Genomic DNA, 18,343 nt, shown 5'->3' with positions numbered 1-18,343 from the left:
CCAGATGGGGGTAGAAAAAGAAGAGGTGATTCCCGAGGAAAGAAAAAGGCAATCCCATTTGGGAAGACACCAGCATGAGTTTGCTACAACTCTAGGCCAAAATCCCTTGAATGAAGCAACATCCATCCATGGGGCAGCACTTTAGCTTTGATATCAATGCTGACAAAATTGCTACCCCTTCCTGCTGCTGGAGCTGACTCCAAATCACCAGAAATGTGCCAACTCTGACAAAGACAGGCAGACATGGTGAGATGAAACCAGCTAGTCTGCTGAAAAGGAGACCAAATGAATGTTTTCTATCCCTCCTTTTCATCCTTTCCCCAGCCAAGACAAAGCAATGTCCTTCCTCTCTGTCACCACTGGAGCCCCAGGCAGTGTGGGGACAGAGCCCGTCACTGCTCCCAGTCCCCTGCCCTGCCCTTCCCTGCTTGTCCTGCCCTCACCAAGTCCAGCCGTAACGTGCCGCGCTGTGCCGAGCGGAGCCGAGCCCAGCCCGCGCCGGGGCCGCGCTGGGCGCGCGCGGGCCCGAGCGCAGCGCCCCCCTCAGGCCGGAACAGCCGCGGCCGTTGTGCCGCGGGCGTTGCGCCGACAGTCGGCGATCGACGCCATGGCGGAGCTGCCGCTGCCCGCCGGGCTCAGCGCCAGCACCTTCCCCGCCAAGCTCTGGCGCCTGGCCAACAGCCCCCACGTCCGCTCCGTGCGCTGGGACAGCCGGGCCACGGGGCTGCTCATCGACCGCTCCCTCTTCGAGCGAGAGCTGCTCAGCTCGGGCGACGCCCACGGGGCGGGCGCTGACGGGGCGGGGCCGATACCGGAGTCCTTCCAAGCCACGCACTTTGGCAGCTTTGTGCGGCAGCTCAACCTCTACGGCTTCCAAAAGGTGCCGGGCTGGGTTGGCTTAGATGAGCCGGCCGATACCGGGGGCTGGCTCCACTTCAGGAACCCCAACTTTCGGCGCGACCGCCCCGACCTCCTGCTCCGCATCAAGCGCCTGACCAGGGCCAACAGGCAGCGGCTGGCGGCGGGGCTGGAGGTGCGCAGCCGCCAGCCCAGCCGCTTCCAGCAGCTCCACACGGAGCGGGCAGCGCTCTCCTTCCCCATCGGGCAGCTCCCCAGAGCCGGTGAGACAGGGTGGGGCTGAGGGCGGCGTGGGCTGTGGCCGTGGGCACTGCCCGGCGGGGCAGGAGCGGGCCCTGCCCGTGCTGGGGCCGCTCAGCGCAGCTGCCCCGGCCGGCACAGGGGCTGTCCTTGGCCAAGGCAGCTGTGCCGGCAGGGCCCGGCAGCTGTGCCGCCTGTGCCGGGCTGCCGGGGCTGCGGGACGGTCCCGCCGCGGCTGCGCTCACCACAGCCTGCCCCGCTCGGCTGCAGCTGGCTCAGCCGTGCGCCGTGGCTGGCCCTGCTCCTTGCCTTTCTCTGGAATGCTTGGGGAGCTCTCCGTGTGTGCGTGAGCCGAGGGCTCGGTCCTGCTAACGCCCAGCTGGAGGGAGCCTCCTGTCTCTCTGGGGCAGTGGGGAAAAGGCCTGGCAGTTGGGTTTCTGGCAGTTGCCTCCTGTCGAGGAACAGCAGCAGGACAGGTTTCCCCAACAGTTGAATGAATAGGGGAGAGCTCAGTAGACAAGGAACTGCTAGTTGAATAGCCCCAGAACATGTTGGCTGTTTTTTTTCTTCTACTTTCTCATCCTGCTTGGGGTGATGGGAGCTTTTGTCTTGCCTGACAATTGCTACCAAGTGAAACACATCCAAAGACCAACAGTGACCCAGCCTTCCCTTTGCTTCCTTTTTCCTTCCCTCCCTGCTACACAGTGCTCTCATACCAGGACCTCAGTGCTGCCTCACCTGAGGGTTTAGAGCTGCCTCCAGGCCCTTCCAGGCTAAGTGCAGGTGCTCAGGACTCTGAGGTTTTCCTAGCTTCTCCCAAGAAGCTGTTTGCCTCATCTGCACTTCTTGGGGTTTCATCAGAAGAACCAGGCACAGGCAAATTTCATCTCAGCTGTGAGACCATCATTCCGCTGGTTCCCATGGAGCTTAAATGCCACCCTGAGCTCATCGTTCCTCTGGTTCCTGTAGACCATCGCAGCATTTCCATGGCCTCTCCAGAGAGAAGCAGCTGCACATCTTCAGAGCAGCAGTTGCCAGCCTGCAGCCCATCAGGTAGGAAAGGAGTTTCTACCCTTGCTTTCCAAGCAGGTCCTGGTTAATGACCCTTTAAAGAGTTTTCCTGCAGTGCTCTATCATGGGTAGATCTCAAGTGAGAATCAGGTAGAAAGTGTCAAGTCAACAAGGAAGAGAGTCCTTGAAAACAAAAAGATTCTCTGCCTGCTTTTCCTGTACTTGCTGCAGATTTAGGAGGGTGTTCTGGGCATTTTCCAGACAGCCTCTCTGTAAGGGTACAAGGGAAGGGTAAAAGATACTGCCTTACAAGTAGTCAGTGTTAGGTGTACTCTCCCCTTTCTTTGAATGAAGCCAAACTAGGATGGTGATAAGATATTGCAGATGTTTAAGACTGTCTGCCCTGCAAATCAAGCCGTGCCATTGAAATGAGCCCTGTGCGCCCCACAACAGCTGCAGCTGCAGAATATGGCCTCACAAATAAGGCTGGTTTTAGAATAAACTCACAGTACAAGTTTAGCATGCATGTCTGAAGATTCTTCTTGGGCTCTTCCTGGGCGAATCCACTTTCTGTGGTCTTTTGTGATGAGAAACCAAATGTAGCCAAATCCCAAAGCTACTGAGAAGATGCAAAAGGCTGTGATTATAACGTGTGTGTGTGCGTCTGTATCTATATCAGATTTACAATGTATGGTTTAATCTGTGTACATGACAATTAGGAGAAATATTTTTAAGAGGAAGAACTCACTCCTCCAATCCCCTGGGAAGTCTGAATATGTTTCTGAAACTGAGGTTGCTGTGCGCTTCCTGTGATGTTGGATCCAAGGCAGGACTAGAGCTCTGCATCCCAAAGACACATCGGTGAGCCTGACCAATGTGTTTGGATTCTTGCAGCCACCCCAGACACTTCAGCCCCCAGCACTCCAGCTGGCAGCACAGGTTTTGCAGCATGGACAGCCCCCAGCTGGCTGTGGAATACTCCTGGGGAAGAGGAATTGCCACCGCCGGATCTGGACATGGTGCTTGAGACGCTGGAGGAGATGTTTGCTCCCTCTTCTCAGGTAACTGCATTGGATAGGGAAGAAAGGGACTGGGCTGCAGCTGCTGCTGCTGCTATGTGAGCCCTGCCATGCCTGTAGGCGCTCCCAGAGCCGTGGCTGGGGCTGGGCTGCAGCTGCAGCTTTCTTGTCCTCTCAGTAAGCTGGTGCCTGCACTGCGGTTTCCTTCTGGGAAATCCTCAGCTGGGCAAACTGGCCAGTCTTGCTGTCCATGTTCCAGAGCTCAGTCTCCTTGCTCTTGGGCATCTCTGTGGGAAGAGATGTGTGCTCCCACACTGTCCCTGCCAAGCTGCAGCCTGGATGAGACTGCTCTGCTCAGGGCTGTGGAGGGAGACTGCTGTGCTCAGGGCTGTGGAGGGCAGAGCACAACCCTGTTCCAGGAGCTGGCAGGACTCCTTCCTTAGCAGCCATTCCATGTGTTCAGTGTCACCCCCACTTTCAACACTGTCAGCTTTGACAGCTTTTAGACTATGTTTGAGAAGTCAAATCTTTCTGACTGTTAAGAGCTTTGGGGCCAAGAGTTTTTGTTAGGAACAAGGGATTAAGAGTGTGAGCCATGGAGTTGTTGGACCAGGTGTTTTGTCTAAGTGGTGAGAAATGTTTCTTTCTTTCTGTTTCTCTTTCAAGGGGAATATTCATGTTGCCCCTGAGTCTTCAGGAGGAGAGCGTGTGGACAGAGCTGCAGCAGAGGGAGCTTTGCCTGGCACAGAGAGCTGCAGGAACAATTCCCAGGAGCCCGAGGAGCTTGGTAAGGACAGAGCCCCAATTGGTTTAGAGAGGTGTGAGATGGCTGCTCTGAGCCTGCCTCTGGCAGGAAGGGAAATGAGAAGAGTTGAGTTCCTGTCTGCAGGCTTGGTGCTTCCTGGTGCCTTTAGTTCAAATCCTGCACTGGCACACTCTGCCTGAGCCCTGCCCTCCACGCTTCTCCAGAGGCTGTGACACTGAGTCCTCTGCTGTGGCAAGAGAGCAGGGAATAAACCTGACCTTGTGGGACTTGTGTCACCAAGCCCAGTGTCCCAGCTTTGTGCTGATGTCCATGGATAAGTTTGCTGCAGGGTTTCAGTGCTCTGGAGGCAACACTAAGTGACTCTTGAAGCAAGAGAGGAAAAAGCCCAGAAAAAAGTCAGTGTAGAAGTCCGAGCTTTTTCTGTCCAAGCATTTAATCAATGTAGTGCCAGTCTGCTGATAGGTGTAGTGAGATAGATAAAAAATACAAGCAGCTGAAGCTCTGAGGCCAAGGAAATCATTAGTCACAAATCCAGCAGCTCAAGGAAATACTGAAATTTCCTCAAATTAGCGAGAGCTAAAGGAGAGAGAGAGCACTTTGGATCTGCATTCTTGAGCAAAGCTGGTGCAGCCTGCAGGCCTGGTAGGGAGCTCTTTCCCTCCCTGCTGTTCATCCCAGAGCTGGTGGGTGTTTTGGAGGAGCTGTTGCTCACTGCAGAGGGCAGGCTGTAGATGGCAGGGAACGGTGCTAGTTCATAACTCAGCTCCCAGCACCTTCAGCTTCAGCCATTTCAGTGAGGACTGAGGTCTCTCTGTCAGCACAGAGAAAGAACAAGGCTGGGCTTCTTTGAGGTGCCTGGCAGTGTCTGTGTTTCAGGCTCTTGTGGGTGCCCTTTGCACTGTGTGTGCTGTGAGTTTTTTGGGCTACTTCAAAACTTCAGAAGGTTTGAAAACTTGGAAGGATTATGGCTCTTTGAAGAGCAGGCTTTAAACTGCCAAGTGAGAGTCTGCCTTTCAGGCCATCTTTTCAGTCTTTGATAGAAGGACAGTTCCTTCCAAAGGCAAAGATGCACAGAGGCCAATATTGACCCAGTGTTCCCTTTGCTTTCCAGATATCCACCTGATCTACCTTGCCAGGAGGGCTGCCCTGCATGGGAAGAAGGATCAGAGGGAGAGCCTGTGACCATCGGGCAGGTGGAATCCCTCCATTTCTATATAGATTTATAAATTTCTATAATTCTATTTATATATCCATATAGTTGCATTTATAGATTTATACAGTCCTATTTATATATCCGCATAGTTATATTTATGGATTTATCGATGTGTGTTAACATGTGCATATATATATACATCTATATAGTTAAATCTGTATATATCATTATAGATGGGGTATAATTGTATTTATAGGTATGTAGGTACATTTATAGATTTTCAAGTGTACATTTATATATGTATAGAGTAATATATATATATTTATATATTTATATTTATAAATCTGGATTTTTACGTAGTTAGAAGTATATGGATTTTAAATGGATAGGCTCTTGTTGGTGTAGGCCTAGGCTGCATTTTTACCCCTTTTTCCCTCGGCTGCCTTTCTCATCTCTTTCTTTTCCCCCTGTGCCCCCTGTGTCCCCTCTCCCTGTGCTGAGTCCGAGCTGGCGGCCGGGCCGGCCGGAGCAGCACTTCCAGCCCCGGCTGTCCCTGGAGCGGTGGGAGCTGCCGCTGGCCCCAGGCACTGTCCCCTGAGGAGCTGCTGAAGGACGGTGAGACAGAGGGGGCTGAGGGGGCTGAGGGGGCGGTGGCGCTGAAGGGATGGGGAGCCTGAGCTGCTGCTGGGGCTGAGGGCTGTGGGGCAGCCGAGGCCGATATGGTGGCACTGAGGTGACAGGGAAGTGGCACAGGCTGAGGGGCTGCCAGGTCTAAGGGGGACAGGATGGGTCAGAAGGGACTGAGGGGATGAGAGGACTGTGAGGGGCTGAAGAAACTGAAGGGGGCTGGGGGTTCAGCAAGAGCATGGCGGGGCTGAGGGGATGGAGGGAGCCAGCAGGGAGCACAGAGCGCTCCGGGACTGCAGCTCTGCCAGGACTGGAACCAATTCCAGAGCCTCCACTTTTGCCACAGCTGCAAGGATGACCTTGAGGACAGCCAGAGACTGACAGGAGCCAGTAGGGAGAAGCTGAAGGCCAGCAGCAGGAACAGGGAATGGGGACCTGTTGCTGCCAGCCTGGAGAGAGCCCAGCTGAGGCCACAGGCCCGGGCAGGCAGGGTGGGGCTGAGGGCGGCGTGGGCTGTGGCCGTGGGCACTGCCCGGCGGGGCAGGAGCGGGCCCTGCCCGTGCTGGGGCCGCTCAGCGCAGCTGCCCCGGCCGGCACAGGGGCTGTCCTTGGCCAAGGCAGCTGTGCCGGCAGGGCCCGGCAGCTGTGCCGCCTGTGCCGGGCTGCCGGGGCTGCGGGACGGTCCCGCCGCGGCTGCGCTCACCACAGCCTGGCCCGCTCGCCTGCTTTTTCTTTCTGACCCTCCTGGGGAGGCTCTGAGATTTCCTCTTCCCTGATGGAAGTGCAGCTGCTGCCAAGTATGGGAGTCCCCGTACTCACTCAGTGTTCCCTTTGCTTGCCAGATGTCCCATCTGCTGTCCCTGTCCAGGAGAGCTGCTCTGCACGGGAGGCGGAGACCAAGGAAGAGGCTTTGAGGGTGGAGCAGCTGGGATCCCTCTTCTTGGAGCTCTATTTAAAGAAGTCTGGACTTGCACATAGAGAGGGATTATTATATGGATATGTTCATGTGTAGGCTTCTATTTGTATAGAAATATTTCTATATATTTGTTGTTGTATTTATTGATGTATTATATATATGTATGCATATATATACATATATGTTTACAATTACATGTATGTATATATTTGTATCTAAGTATACATGTATGTTGTTATATCTGTGTTTAGTTCTATTTCCTAGGTTTACAGCTGTTCAGTTATCTGTATTGATGCAGTTATAGGTATATGTCTCTTTAAATCTCTGTATTGGAAGTTGTATTGGTTGATATGTCTCTTTTAATATTTTTTAATGTTTATTGATCTATTTCTGTCTATATAATAATATTTACATATGTATCTAGATGTAAAGCTGTATATTTGTACTGATATAGTTGGGTGTATATTTAGATTGGTGATATTTGTATATTTATAGATAGGTTTTGGTTTATATATTTACTTATATATATATATTGTATGTAATATGTAATATGCGATGTTTAATTTATATTTACATCTGTAGATTGTTATATTTGTATATGTATTTATATATATGTTCATATATGTATGTATTTAATTCCATTTCAACATGTGTGGAGTGGTATAGTTGTATAATTCTATATACTGAATTCTTAGTGTAGGTCTGTTTAGAGAGGGAATGGTATTGTTGTGTTTCTGTGTGGGCTGTACGTTTGTAGTAATAGGTAATAAATTAAGTCCTTAAACACCTAATTGATCTTTGTGTATAGTGAGTTGTTGTAGAGGTTGGCAATAAATAAGTTTTTCTTATCTGAAGTTGGTATTTGTATATTTTTATACTGACTGGTTGTAATAATCTAATAAATTCCTGGTTTTACCCTAAATTGAGATTTGTGTAGTTCTGTATTGTCAGCGCGGCTGTAGCAATTTGTAATAAATGACATTTTCAACTGAAATTGATTGTCATGCATTTGTGGCTCAGCAGTGCGGCTGTAGCAATCTGCAAGAAATGCCATTTGTCAGCTGTGATGGGTGTTGTGTGATTTATGCTACCCAAAGCCATGAGCAGATGGAAATGCTGGAGGATTTTGGCCATGGAAATCTCCGGCCATGGCCAGCACATGCCCCACCTGCACTCAGGCTGGGCAAGGGAAGGGCAGATTTGGGCTGGCAGCAGAGCCACGCCTTGGCTCAGAACTCGCTGCAGAGGCCTGCTGAGAAAACTCCGGGACTCCGCTGAGCGCTCAACTCCTGCTCTGTGGATATGTGGGGAATTCAGTCCATGTTTGGTTCTTTACATACAGACACACACAGAGATATGTAGGCAGCACTTAGAAAGCTGTAACATACTCGATTTTGGGAACCGAAATGGACATTTGTCTGTTTATTATATAAGGTCAGCAGAGTTGTGATTCTGTAGCCACTTTGTAACAGGCAGTGGTCACTGTATCTAAGCAGTTCAGTTCTAGCAATCTGCAATGAATTTCCCTTTCAAACTGACATTGGCTTTGAGGGATTTCTCATTTCCATGATGAATGACCACATCAGTGTTTGTCCCTATTTCTTCACTGATTCTGAAGCTCTGATGCGTGTATGACAGCCGTGGCACCCAATTCCTCACAGGTCTGTCCAGCTGTGGGTAACAGACCTGTCTTGTCTGTGAAACATCCGTCTGAGATTATTTGTCTGAGAGCTGTCGTCCATCTCTAGAACCCCCTCAGGCACCGTGGATGGGGAGGGGAAAAATGTAACGGGATTCTGGCATTTATTCCCTTTTATCACATATTTGCACTCAGCTGTAGCCTGAACTTAGTGAGGAAAAGGATAGATTTTCCTTAGTCATGCAGTGTGGGATAAACGGCGTGGTAAGCAGGAGCAGCTTCTTCTTGGTCTTAACAGGACATTGTGTACAGGAAAGCACCACAATCTTAATGATTCACCTCTTAGTTAAAGCCACAATTGTTCACCCTGTAAACCTACCTGGGGATGGAAATGACAAACATCCCTGGGCTGGGGCAGAAGCCTGGGAGACAAATGCTTGGAAAAAGAAACCTGGCAAAAGCAGCCCCAGGCGTGGGCACGCATTTGGCTCCAGGCAAGAGGGAGCTTGTCCTGCCAGCACGGGAAGGGACTCCAGGCAGAGGAGCTGGCCGGCGGCAGGAAGCAGCTCCTGCTGTCACCGCCAGGGAAGGACTCGCAGGACGCAGGAGCAGCGGGCACATCGCAGATGGACAGCGGAGCCTCTCCTGAGCTGCCAGCTACCCCTCCTGGTGCTGCAGTCACAGCGCAGTCACCTGTCCTGCAGGATCTCTTTGGCTTCTTGAGCTGCAGTGTGTGTTGGCATTTTTCTTTCTCATGAACGGGACAGGATTGCTGGGATACGTTACTTGAGCTTTATTAGCAGCATCGGTCTCATTACACGGTTAGGACAATAGGAAGATGGCAAAGCTAACGTACAGACAGCAGCAGCCAAAGATTTCTTTGTTACAGAGCATCTTAAAAATTTTTTAGCCAATAGCATATTGCTAACGCTTACAGCCAGTTGTTTTAACTGATTACTAAAAGTACACATACACCTGCTTCACACAGTGCTTGCTTGTCTTCTTTCTATTAACAATACACAGTATTCCATTAATAAGCTTAAAACCTTCTACTACCTTGCTAAGCATATTTTCCTGCAGTCTTAAGCCTATCTTAGCCAAGCCTAGGACTCAAGCTATTGTTTGATGTCCTCGCTGGCTGTACTTTTTCTACTTTAAGACTTTGCAGCTGCAGCTAACTCTAAGTTTCTTGGCTCTTTCTGTTTCTAAGGCCTGCTTTCCCAGCTTTCTAAAAATCTTCTTATCTTTACTAATTCCTACACAACCCACTGCAGAAAGGAGACCTGATTATAAATTATAGCAGGTATAAGACCTCAGAACTAGTCAGACCACTGCTAATAGTGGATTTTTGATTTCTTTGACTATCTCTGCATTAATTACCATCTGTGCTTCCAAAAGGTAGTGCTCCAAATTTAGAATCATGCATTCTCTTCTTTAGCTGATTTATATATATATATATATATATATATATACACACACACTCACACATATATGTTTGTAATTGTATATGTTTGTAACATTTATCTGTGTGAAGAAAGGGTAACCTTAAGAATGTGTACTTGTTTTCCAGCAGCACGGTTCCACAGAAATTTATTTCAAATTCTTTTCTGAGGTTCCTACAGTAGAAAGCCACTTTGCTAAAACTATTAAGGATGAGAATTGCAGAGCTGGTTTAAAATTAATCCAAATTCTATTTTATTCTGTACAATATTTCCATTAAATCTGATTAACGCCCAGGAATAAAAAACTAGAGTAGTCTTTTTTCCCTTTTTTTCCCTAGGAAACAAGGCATGCGTATACTTTTAATTTTTATTTTAAAGACAGTAATCCACTAGACCAATTGATACCTTGCAACTTCTTTATCATTTATAACTACCCGTGGCTCTCAGGAACAGAAAGGTTAAAGGAAGGGAAGAGAGCAAATCTTTTAAAGCTTGAGAGTTATTTTACATCACTTTGTAATTGCCTGGTTAAATACACCATTACCTAAAAATCATGTATATATATATACTTGGTATGCAATATCAGCTGATTAAATGCTATACATAAACAAGTTCTCATCTACATTTTTGCTATCCTTGTGTTCTGTTCTTTCTCAGTAAAATCAGGAACAGAAACACAGCTGTTCTTTGAAAAATTAATCCATTAAAATATTGACAACCCTGAAGTTTGATTTAGGAGTGTGCAAACAATAATTTTAATTGTCACCAAAGAAAAACAAAATTGACGCCTCATCTGTGGTAAACACCAGACATTGTTACCAGTAGGGTTGCACAAACTACCTGTAGGATGTTGTCTAGCAGTTAATATGAAGATCTCATCAATGATGGGGATAAGAGATGCTGACCCTCGAGGATTCAAAGAATCATTTGATACAATAAAAAAAGCCTATCTAGCTCATCTTAGTTATACTTAAAATGTATTTTATATGGATTAGATTTATACTGATTGAAAACTCATCACTTCTTCTATGTTGCTCCATAATTAATCCTGATTATTTTAGTCCAGCCCACAGATTTAAAAGACAAACCCATTGCTACAGCTTGCAGCATGGAACCAGTATCGCTTGATTTGTCACTGAAGTATCAGAAAGTGCTGTAAATGACATCGACTGCCATCCGAAGAATTCCCTGGAGCTGTGCAACATTGCAAGTAAACACAGGTCTGATTTGCAGTCTGTCAGCAAATTTGCTGAGAGCAAAACAAATCTCTGAAATTGCCATGGCTATAAAGGAGAAAATGAGCCAGTAGAAAAAACCTGATTAACAGATTCTGTAAGCCATCATAAAAATGACAATTCAGCAACATGATGCAGAATTGTAAATACAAGTGGCCAGTATCATAATGTCCTGTTTAGAAAGGCAGGAAAAGTCAGTACATTACATAGTTAATTATTCTGCTTGTTCATCTGGGGGTTGCTGAGGCAGCAGCAATGCAGTTCAATATCAAAGATTTGTTATTGCTCAGACCACATTACAAAATTTCTTGATTATCCATGTGCAGCATGATTTATTCTTTCAGCTTATATTTGTACTCTTGGTAATAGGGTAGTGCAGCCATGGATTCTAAGAAACAGTTTAAATTACAGACTTTATAGTTTCCATCTAGGAAAAGTAATACTAAAAAAGCTTTAATATTCTTCACATTTTATTATTTTAAGCCATCTAAACCAAAAACCAATTTTACTTTGATGTTTGTCTTTGCTCTTCTGGGCTTCTGAGTCTCTGATAACCAGGTATCTAGAATTTAGTTCTGTGGTCTCAGCACAGATATCTAATACTGTTTTAAACACAAAATGTCCATGAAGAGCCTACAGATACCACCCAAGACCTGCAGAACACACATGTCCTTTTGCACAGCCAAATAAAAAATGGCATCTCCCCTCAAAAATGCTCTCAAACACTCTTAGGCAGCTACATAAAGTTTCTGCAGTAGGACTGCATGCTCTTCGCAGCCCTTATTTCCCTCAGTAAAAATGAGGTGGATTACAGTTGCTATTTAATAATTTCAGGCTGTACTTTAGTTTCCCATGTACCTGTGCCTGCTTGGGAGCTGGGTGTCCAAACTGCCTGTAGAGCTGGTGGAGATCTCATCCTCGGTTCAGGTGCCTTCATGAGGGCATCTTGATCAATTTCACCAGCCTGTGGGATCTGTTGTGCTTCACTGGCTGCTCCAGAAGGAAAAGGGTCTCCCATACACATATGGACCCTACAGACATGGGATGCAGGCCAGGGGTCTCAGGTACAGGAGATGAGCTGCTGAGGTGGAAGGTACACTCATCTTCTTTAGATATATCTATATCATCTCTATCTATATCTATATCATCTATATCTATATCTGTATCTGTATCTATATCTATATCTGTATCTGTATCTATATCTATATCTATATCTATATCTATATCTATATCTATATCTATTTCTATTTCTATTTCTATTTCTATTTCTATATCTATACATATCTAGATATGAAAATCTAGCTCAGCTCGGCGGCGTGAGGGGCTGCAGGAGATGTTGGCAGCTGCAGACGTGCTCAGCTGGCACTTCTGCTCGTAGCTCCCAGGATAAACCCAAGAGGTTTTGTTGAGGAGATCTCCATTGATGGGAACACAGCTTCATGAAGGGCACTGATTTTAGGAGTCTGACTTTTGAAACAAATTAATCCCTTTGCTGAATCGCACTGATATTTGGCAGGTATGAGTGGTTACAGTGATACTCACTGAAGGAGAGGGTCACACATGTATGTGATGTAGCAATAAAAACCAAAAAACCACACAAGTGGGATGCACTTTCTGACTCTTCTCTGTGAGCTGTCAGCACTTCTTGTCCCTACTCGTGTGACTGCTAGAAGAATAGAAAAGGGAACAGCAAATTCAATTTTAAGACTGGTGTGCAATACAAAATAAGTCTTAGAGAGCAGAGGAATGATTGTGATTTATAAGCATGTACCTCATTTTTATTGGAGAAAACAGAGACTGATTACAAAGGATATGGTGACCAGTTTAACGTTTTCTCTGTCACCTTTTCACAAAGCATGCAGTTTCCAGCCCACTGCAGTCAGCAAGAATCCTTTCACTGACATGAACAGGACAAACATTTTTATCATAATAGAAGACACTTATGCATGGATATTTATTAAAGATGTGATAGCCAGTCTTGTCTTTTTAACATTTTTTCTGCTGTTTCTACCATTCCTTTCAGTCAGTGACTCACCAGCGGACTTCAGATGCCTTCAGAAATTGCTTGACACTGTTTCATGCCATTTAATTCTGCCTGTATTTAACATCTCTCTTTGGACAGTATTACTGTACTTTGTGCTTTTCCTTACTTTATTTGTACAGTCTTACTTAAAAATAAATGTGAAAAAAAAAATAGATGAATACTTGTACAACTCAAAAAAAAAGTTACAGAGTCATTCAGTGTATCAAATGGGGTAATATTTGTAATATGTGTTTCTGTGTTTTTATTCTCAACTCTACTCTAAGTTTTGTTTTGATCCCTATATTGCTTCATCGCCTTCTCTGAAGTGCAACATTCTCAGGCAGGTCTAGGGAATTCCTCAATGTAAACACTCATTATCTCTATGGAAAACCAACATTTCTTCTTACCTGCAAATCACAGATAAGTCAGGAGAGGATGTTTTCCCAGTATCCCTTAACTGCTTTATTAAACACTGCTCGGAGTATGTAAGGGTTACCATCTAACACGTGAAGTGCAAGTTGGCCCCTTCAGGCTTTATTCATTTTGCAGCTCTTGAGGCTTAGAGAGGGATTATCCACCAGTTCCTGAGGAAAGCAGCTCCTGACCACACCACCTGCCACACCAAACAGCACTGTGTAAAATCATGTTCTCCTGTGTGTTTGGTACGTCTGCTTCCCCTGGAAGACACAAAATAAAAACTGATCTTTTAAGATTTAAGCTTTAATAGAATCGAAGAATTGTTTATATTGTTTATTGCTACTTTTGCCCATTCATTCAGGATGGTAAGAGGAAGGACTTGGAGCTACTGAGAGCCCTCAGCTGTTTATTGCAACTTGCAGAATGAGTCGTGAGATGAGAGAGCAAATGTGTTTATGTACACAGACAGGCCTTTGCTGCATTTTGTACCTTAATAACTCAGCTTACAACTATTTCCTGTGACATATTTTTTAGGCTGTGTTTAATGGAACCTGCAGAGAAAACATGGATTATTAATTCAGTTGTAATAATATTTGTAAGGTGTTTCCCTATAGAGAAAAGACAGTTGTCCTAGTTTGTAAGAGGTTTGTGTCCTCAAAAATTCGAATGCAAAAATTCATTTGGGATATAGGTAAGTTGTAATGTAACTGTTTAAAATTCTTACTCTAATTTTTAAGTTTTTAAACCTTAAAATCAATGACCGATTTACTGATTGACTGCAGAAACCTTCAATATGCCTATCAGGCTGGCTGAGAATTCCCAAGCACACTATTCTGCAATGGTGTACACCCACGGCTGCTGGGGCTGGTGGGAATGTTCAGGAGTTTTTCACAGGTGTGGGACTCCTCCTATCCGGCACAGGCGTCGGCACACAGGAATTCGGGAACAGACGTTTTGATGCCCGGTTTGCAGCAGCCCCCAGCCTGGATGAGCCCCGCTCCGACTGACAGCTCCCTGCCATGTGCCGATGCCTGCAGGCGGCGAGGAGAGACCCGGGCCCCTTTGGCAGCTCCGAAAAGGCCGCAGGACGAACGGGAAAGTGGCTGTGCCCCAGGCGGCCTTTCCCGTGGGCTCTGGGTTCGGGCATTGCAGGGATCACTGGAGCAGATCCCCCGCCCTTCTCACGGCCGGCACGCAGCTTTGCGGAGAGCTTTGCCCGGGGCTGAGCCAAGCCCTGCCCGGGCCGTGCCCCCGCAGCCCCCGAGGCTGCCCGGCTGCCGCAGCAGGAGCTGCTCCCCGCTGCCCGGGGCTGCTCCCGCCCCGCAGAAGCTCTCGGGAGCCCCGAGCGGAGCACACGGCACCGAGCCGAGCTGCTGAGCTTCCCTCCCTGCTCCTGACGCTCCGGGGCAGGCTCGGCTCGGCGGGCCGGAGTGAGCTGAGCGGGTGAGACGCCGCTTTGAGCCGCGCTTGGGGCACTCGGGACGGCAGGAAAAGCGCCGCCGGCAGCTGTCGTTTGTTTGGCCGTTTGTATGGTGAGGAAGGCATTTATATCTGAGTTCAGCCTTATTTGGCTGTGCCATTTCTGAGAGCACAAAAAAGTATTTTTCACGAAGGTAAGAAAATTTTGATTGATTTTTATCCATGTGCACATGATGCTAAATGTCAACAGTCTTTATTTTACATACCAGAGGCCTGCCTTAAAAAACCTATGACTTTGCAGATATTATTTCCATAATTTTGTATTGTTCAGGGGAAGCAGCACAGTTCATCTGTGTAGGAAAGACATTCTGTACTGTTCTTGTGAGCTAGCAAAGGCCTCCTGAAGATAAGGGGAAGCCCCACGGCTCTCCTGAGGAAGGCACTAAGGTTGTTCACCATGGAGACAGGATGAAAGAGAGAAAGTTAAGAGATATGGACTCTGGTTGGCTCGCAGAGTGACATGGCTCCCTGATCACCTACTGGGAACTTTGTTTCTCTCTTACAACCAATGGGCAGTGAATGTGTATGTTGGATGAATGTAAATATCTTGAAAAAGTATAAAAGCAAGGTTGCTGTAATAAATCTCTCTCATGCACCGTTCTGATGGAGTTGTGGGTACTTTGTGCAGTGTTGTGCTCTAGAACAACACATCTGAACTAAGTCCTTTCTTACACTTAAGAGAAAAAAGAGGTTGTGTGAGAGCTCTGCTAGCTGGGAATGCATGAATGGAAGAATTTTAGGACACTGCTATGAAAAGTGCAGACTGTTTAAACAGGCTTTAGGGAAGAGAGCTAATATATATGCTCATTTATGAAGGCAAGTACCAAAATCTGAATTTTTGCTGTATTATATTGAGCCCCCAATATGTTTTGCAATTGTATTTTTCTGAGTATTCTTCCATGCAGACGTCACTGGCCATGACATGCTCTGTGCTAAGGGCTGCATTGGGTGGTCGGCTCGGGGAGATGCCTTTAGTTTATGGCACACAGGGATCTAAGGAGGGTGTGTGGGTGTCCCTGTGCTCTGGCACCAGCTGAGGTGCAGGAGCACTTCCAGGGCTGCCTCTAGGCATGATGAGCTGGAGTTAAAGCTGTGCCTTCTGCTGAGCAGCTGATACGACCTCTGACCGTGAACAGCTGGGCCTGATATAATAAAGAGAGGTTTCTCCCTTTCTTACTAAGAGCCAGAGTCTGATCAAATGGGTTCTTCATCCTGCTGTGACCAGTGAATACCAGGGTTCGTTCCCACAAATTTCCTTTATAAAAAAGCTTTTTCTGTTTTATACCTGCCAGCTACATGAGCCATAATGTCCTGCTGCTCAACTTCCTGGAGAGAAGCTGGCATTTCTTTGGAAAAGGGCTCTTGACTAACAGTTAGACTCACAAGTGGCTCATTAATGTGCCTCTGATTCCCAAGTTGTTTCACATGTACAGTTGCCTTTTAGGGATAGACCCTGATGCTCCTCTGATTTCTGTGGGATCCTCTTTGCCTGCCACTTTCAGGAATGAGCTAGAAGAGGCAAGAAAAGGTTCAAGGGAAGGACTTGTGTTTCCTACTTCATCCTGGGTCATTTCATTTGAAAAGTTTTAGACTTGGATTTTCAACAGTGAATTGTGTTTGGCCCAGACTTCAAAATTTCTCAGCACACTTGTGTTTTCAACATGAAAGTATTTACACTCCAAAATAGTATCTTTCACTGAATTTTAGTAAAAAAATTAAATGGGTGGAGAGCTGTCCACTTAATGTTTTTGCTTAGAGAAAATTCCATATTGATCTGGAATAAAGAGTATTTGTTTGGATATTCCTGAAAACTCCATACCTTCCTTCTCCCCTTCCTTTCCTAAATGCAAGGAATACCAACATTTCTTATGTTGTGATATTTGTTGCCAATGTGGTTGTGTAAAGATCATGCATTTAGTAATGTCACGTTAAAATCATCTGATCTGAAATCCCTTCCCAACTTCACAACCCACACACTTCATTAGTGACCCCAGCTGCAGCAGACCTAGACATGTCTTTCACCTGCTTTCTCTGTCGTAATTGACCAGTCCTTTCTCGCTTGGATCACTGATTTGGTCAAATAAGACTGAAATGCAATGATCCCTTGAAACATGGTGATCTAGTCAGCATATTTTGTATTTTCCCATTTATCAGGCATCAAGACTTTATTCTGACAGGTAATAAATACAGACCTTCAGCTTTAAGAGGCAGAGGACAGGAATTCCATTCAAATTGGCTCCTTAGTATTTATTTTATCTTCAGAGTGACTCATGAACCCTTTCAAGTTCAGATAAGCAATTAATGTATCAGTGACTCTTACAGACAGGGAAAAGACAATTGTCAGCATGCAAAGAATGGCTTGTGTGGCCACACAGCAGGCCCTGCAGTTTCAAAAGAGAATTTCATTACATTTGGTGAGTTTTAAAGAAGCAAACGGAGAACAGAAATCTTTACATGTTTGCAAGTATCATAGATAATTATGCAAGTGCTAATGTGAGAATCTACAGAGTATCCTGCTTAATGATACATGCAGTTGTGCAGGTTTTTTATTTGTTCATGGGTATGTTTGAGTAAATAACCACACGTAAAGGAATTTTTCTAACACTTTGCAGGAATATTTCAATGGGATGTATATTCATGCTCCAAGCTCTGTGTGCTGTGGCAAGCACACTGATGCCTATATAGCAAGGTTTCCTTTTACAAAACTCCTTTTTCCTACTCATTTCCAACTTGTTTGCTGCTCTGCTTGGGTCAGCAGAGCAGCCCCACTCTGTCTCCACCTGGGATTTGTCCATCCCTTTCTTCTTCCTGTTCCAAAATCACCCTTAATCCCTGACTCTCACAGCCCTGCTCACTGACAAAGAAGTGCAGCACCAGTTCATGGTCTCCACACTTGGGCATTATTTGCTGCCCTTCTGCAGAACCCAGCGGAGATGTGTGGGCTGTGCAACCATGGGTGGATTTCTGTATTTTCACATCTCCATAATTGTCATGGATTTAATGCTGCTTCTGCTCCTGAAGTCTCTCTATGTCCATTTACCTACTGCTATTGCTCAGGGTACCCGGTGCTTTTCAGCTGGAGCAGAATTGTTTTAGCAAACATCTGTGTGAATGCTCCTGCAGATACAGTGTGATAGGGGCTTAAGAGAGCTGCATCATACAAAACAACCACAGTGGGCATTTTAAGGAGAATCTGAAGAAGAGGGGATGTCGTTCTTACACACTGGACAACAGCTCAAAGTGCCATACCAGTTACAGAGCACCCTGCAGATCATCCTGTGCTCCTTTGTGCTCAGCCTGAGGTGCCAGTGCTGCTCTCTGGGCTTGTGCATGGCCAAGGAGATCCCCGTGGAGGCCACTCTACTGCCTCATGAATGCACAGGAACTTTATGACACATTTAAGCCTCACACACATGCAAAAAAACCCCAAACCAAATGAAAACCCCACAGCTAACCAAAAACCCCCACGCAAACAAAAAACCTGTGGAAATCTGTTTACAAGTATAATCGATTGCCTT

The 18,343-nt window shown here is 46.4% G+C and overlaps 1 protein-coding gene across 1 annotated transcript; it reads left to right on the top strand.

The window, feature by feature from the left end:
* Positions 1-607: 607 nt before the first annotated feature.
* On the top strand, positions 608-7,512 carry LOC132322472 (uncharacterized). The gene is made up of 6 exons (XM_059836958.1): positions 608-1,121; positions 1,804-2,151; positions 3,004-3,170; positions 3,795-3,915; positions 5,006-5,662; positions 6,517-7,512. Exons 1-5 carry the CDS (start codon positions 608-610, stop codon positions 5,074-5,076), a joined length of 1,221 nt encoding a protein of 406 aa, XP_059692941.1. The 3' UTR covers positions 5,077-5,662; positions 6,517-7,512.
* The last annotated feature ends 10,831 nt before the right edge of the window (positions 7,513-18,343 follow it).

Source organism: Haemorhous mexicanus, chromosome Z, assembly GCF_027477595.1.
Source record: "Haemorhous mexicanus isolate bHaeMex1 chromosome Z, bHaeMex1.pri, whole genome shotgun sequence".
In the NCBI taxonomy this organism is placed as follows: Eukaryota; Metazoa; Chordata; class Aves; order Passeriformes; family Fringillidae; genus Haemorhous; species Haemorhous mexicanus.
Note: the sequence above shows the minus strand (reverse complement) of the source record. Positions and strands in the feature narration are given on the sequence as shown.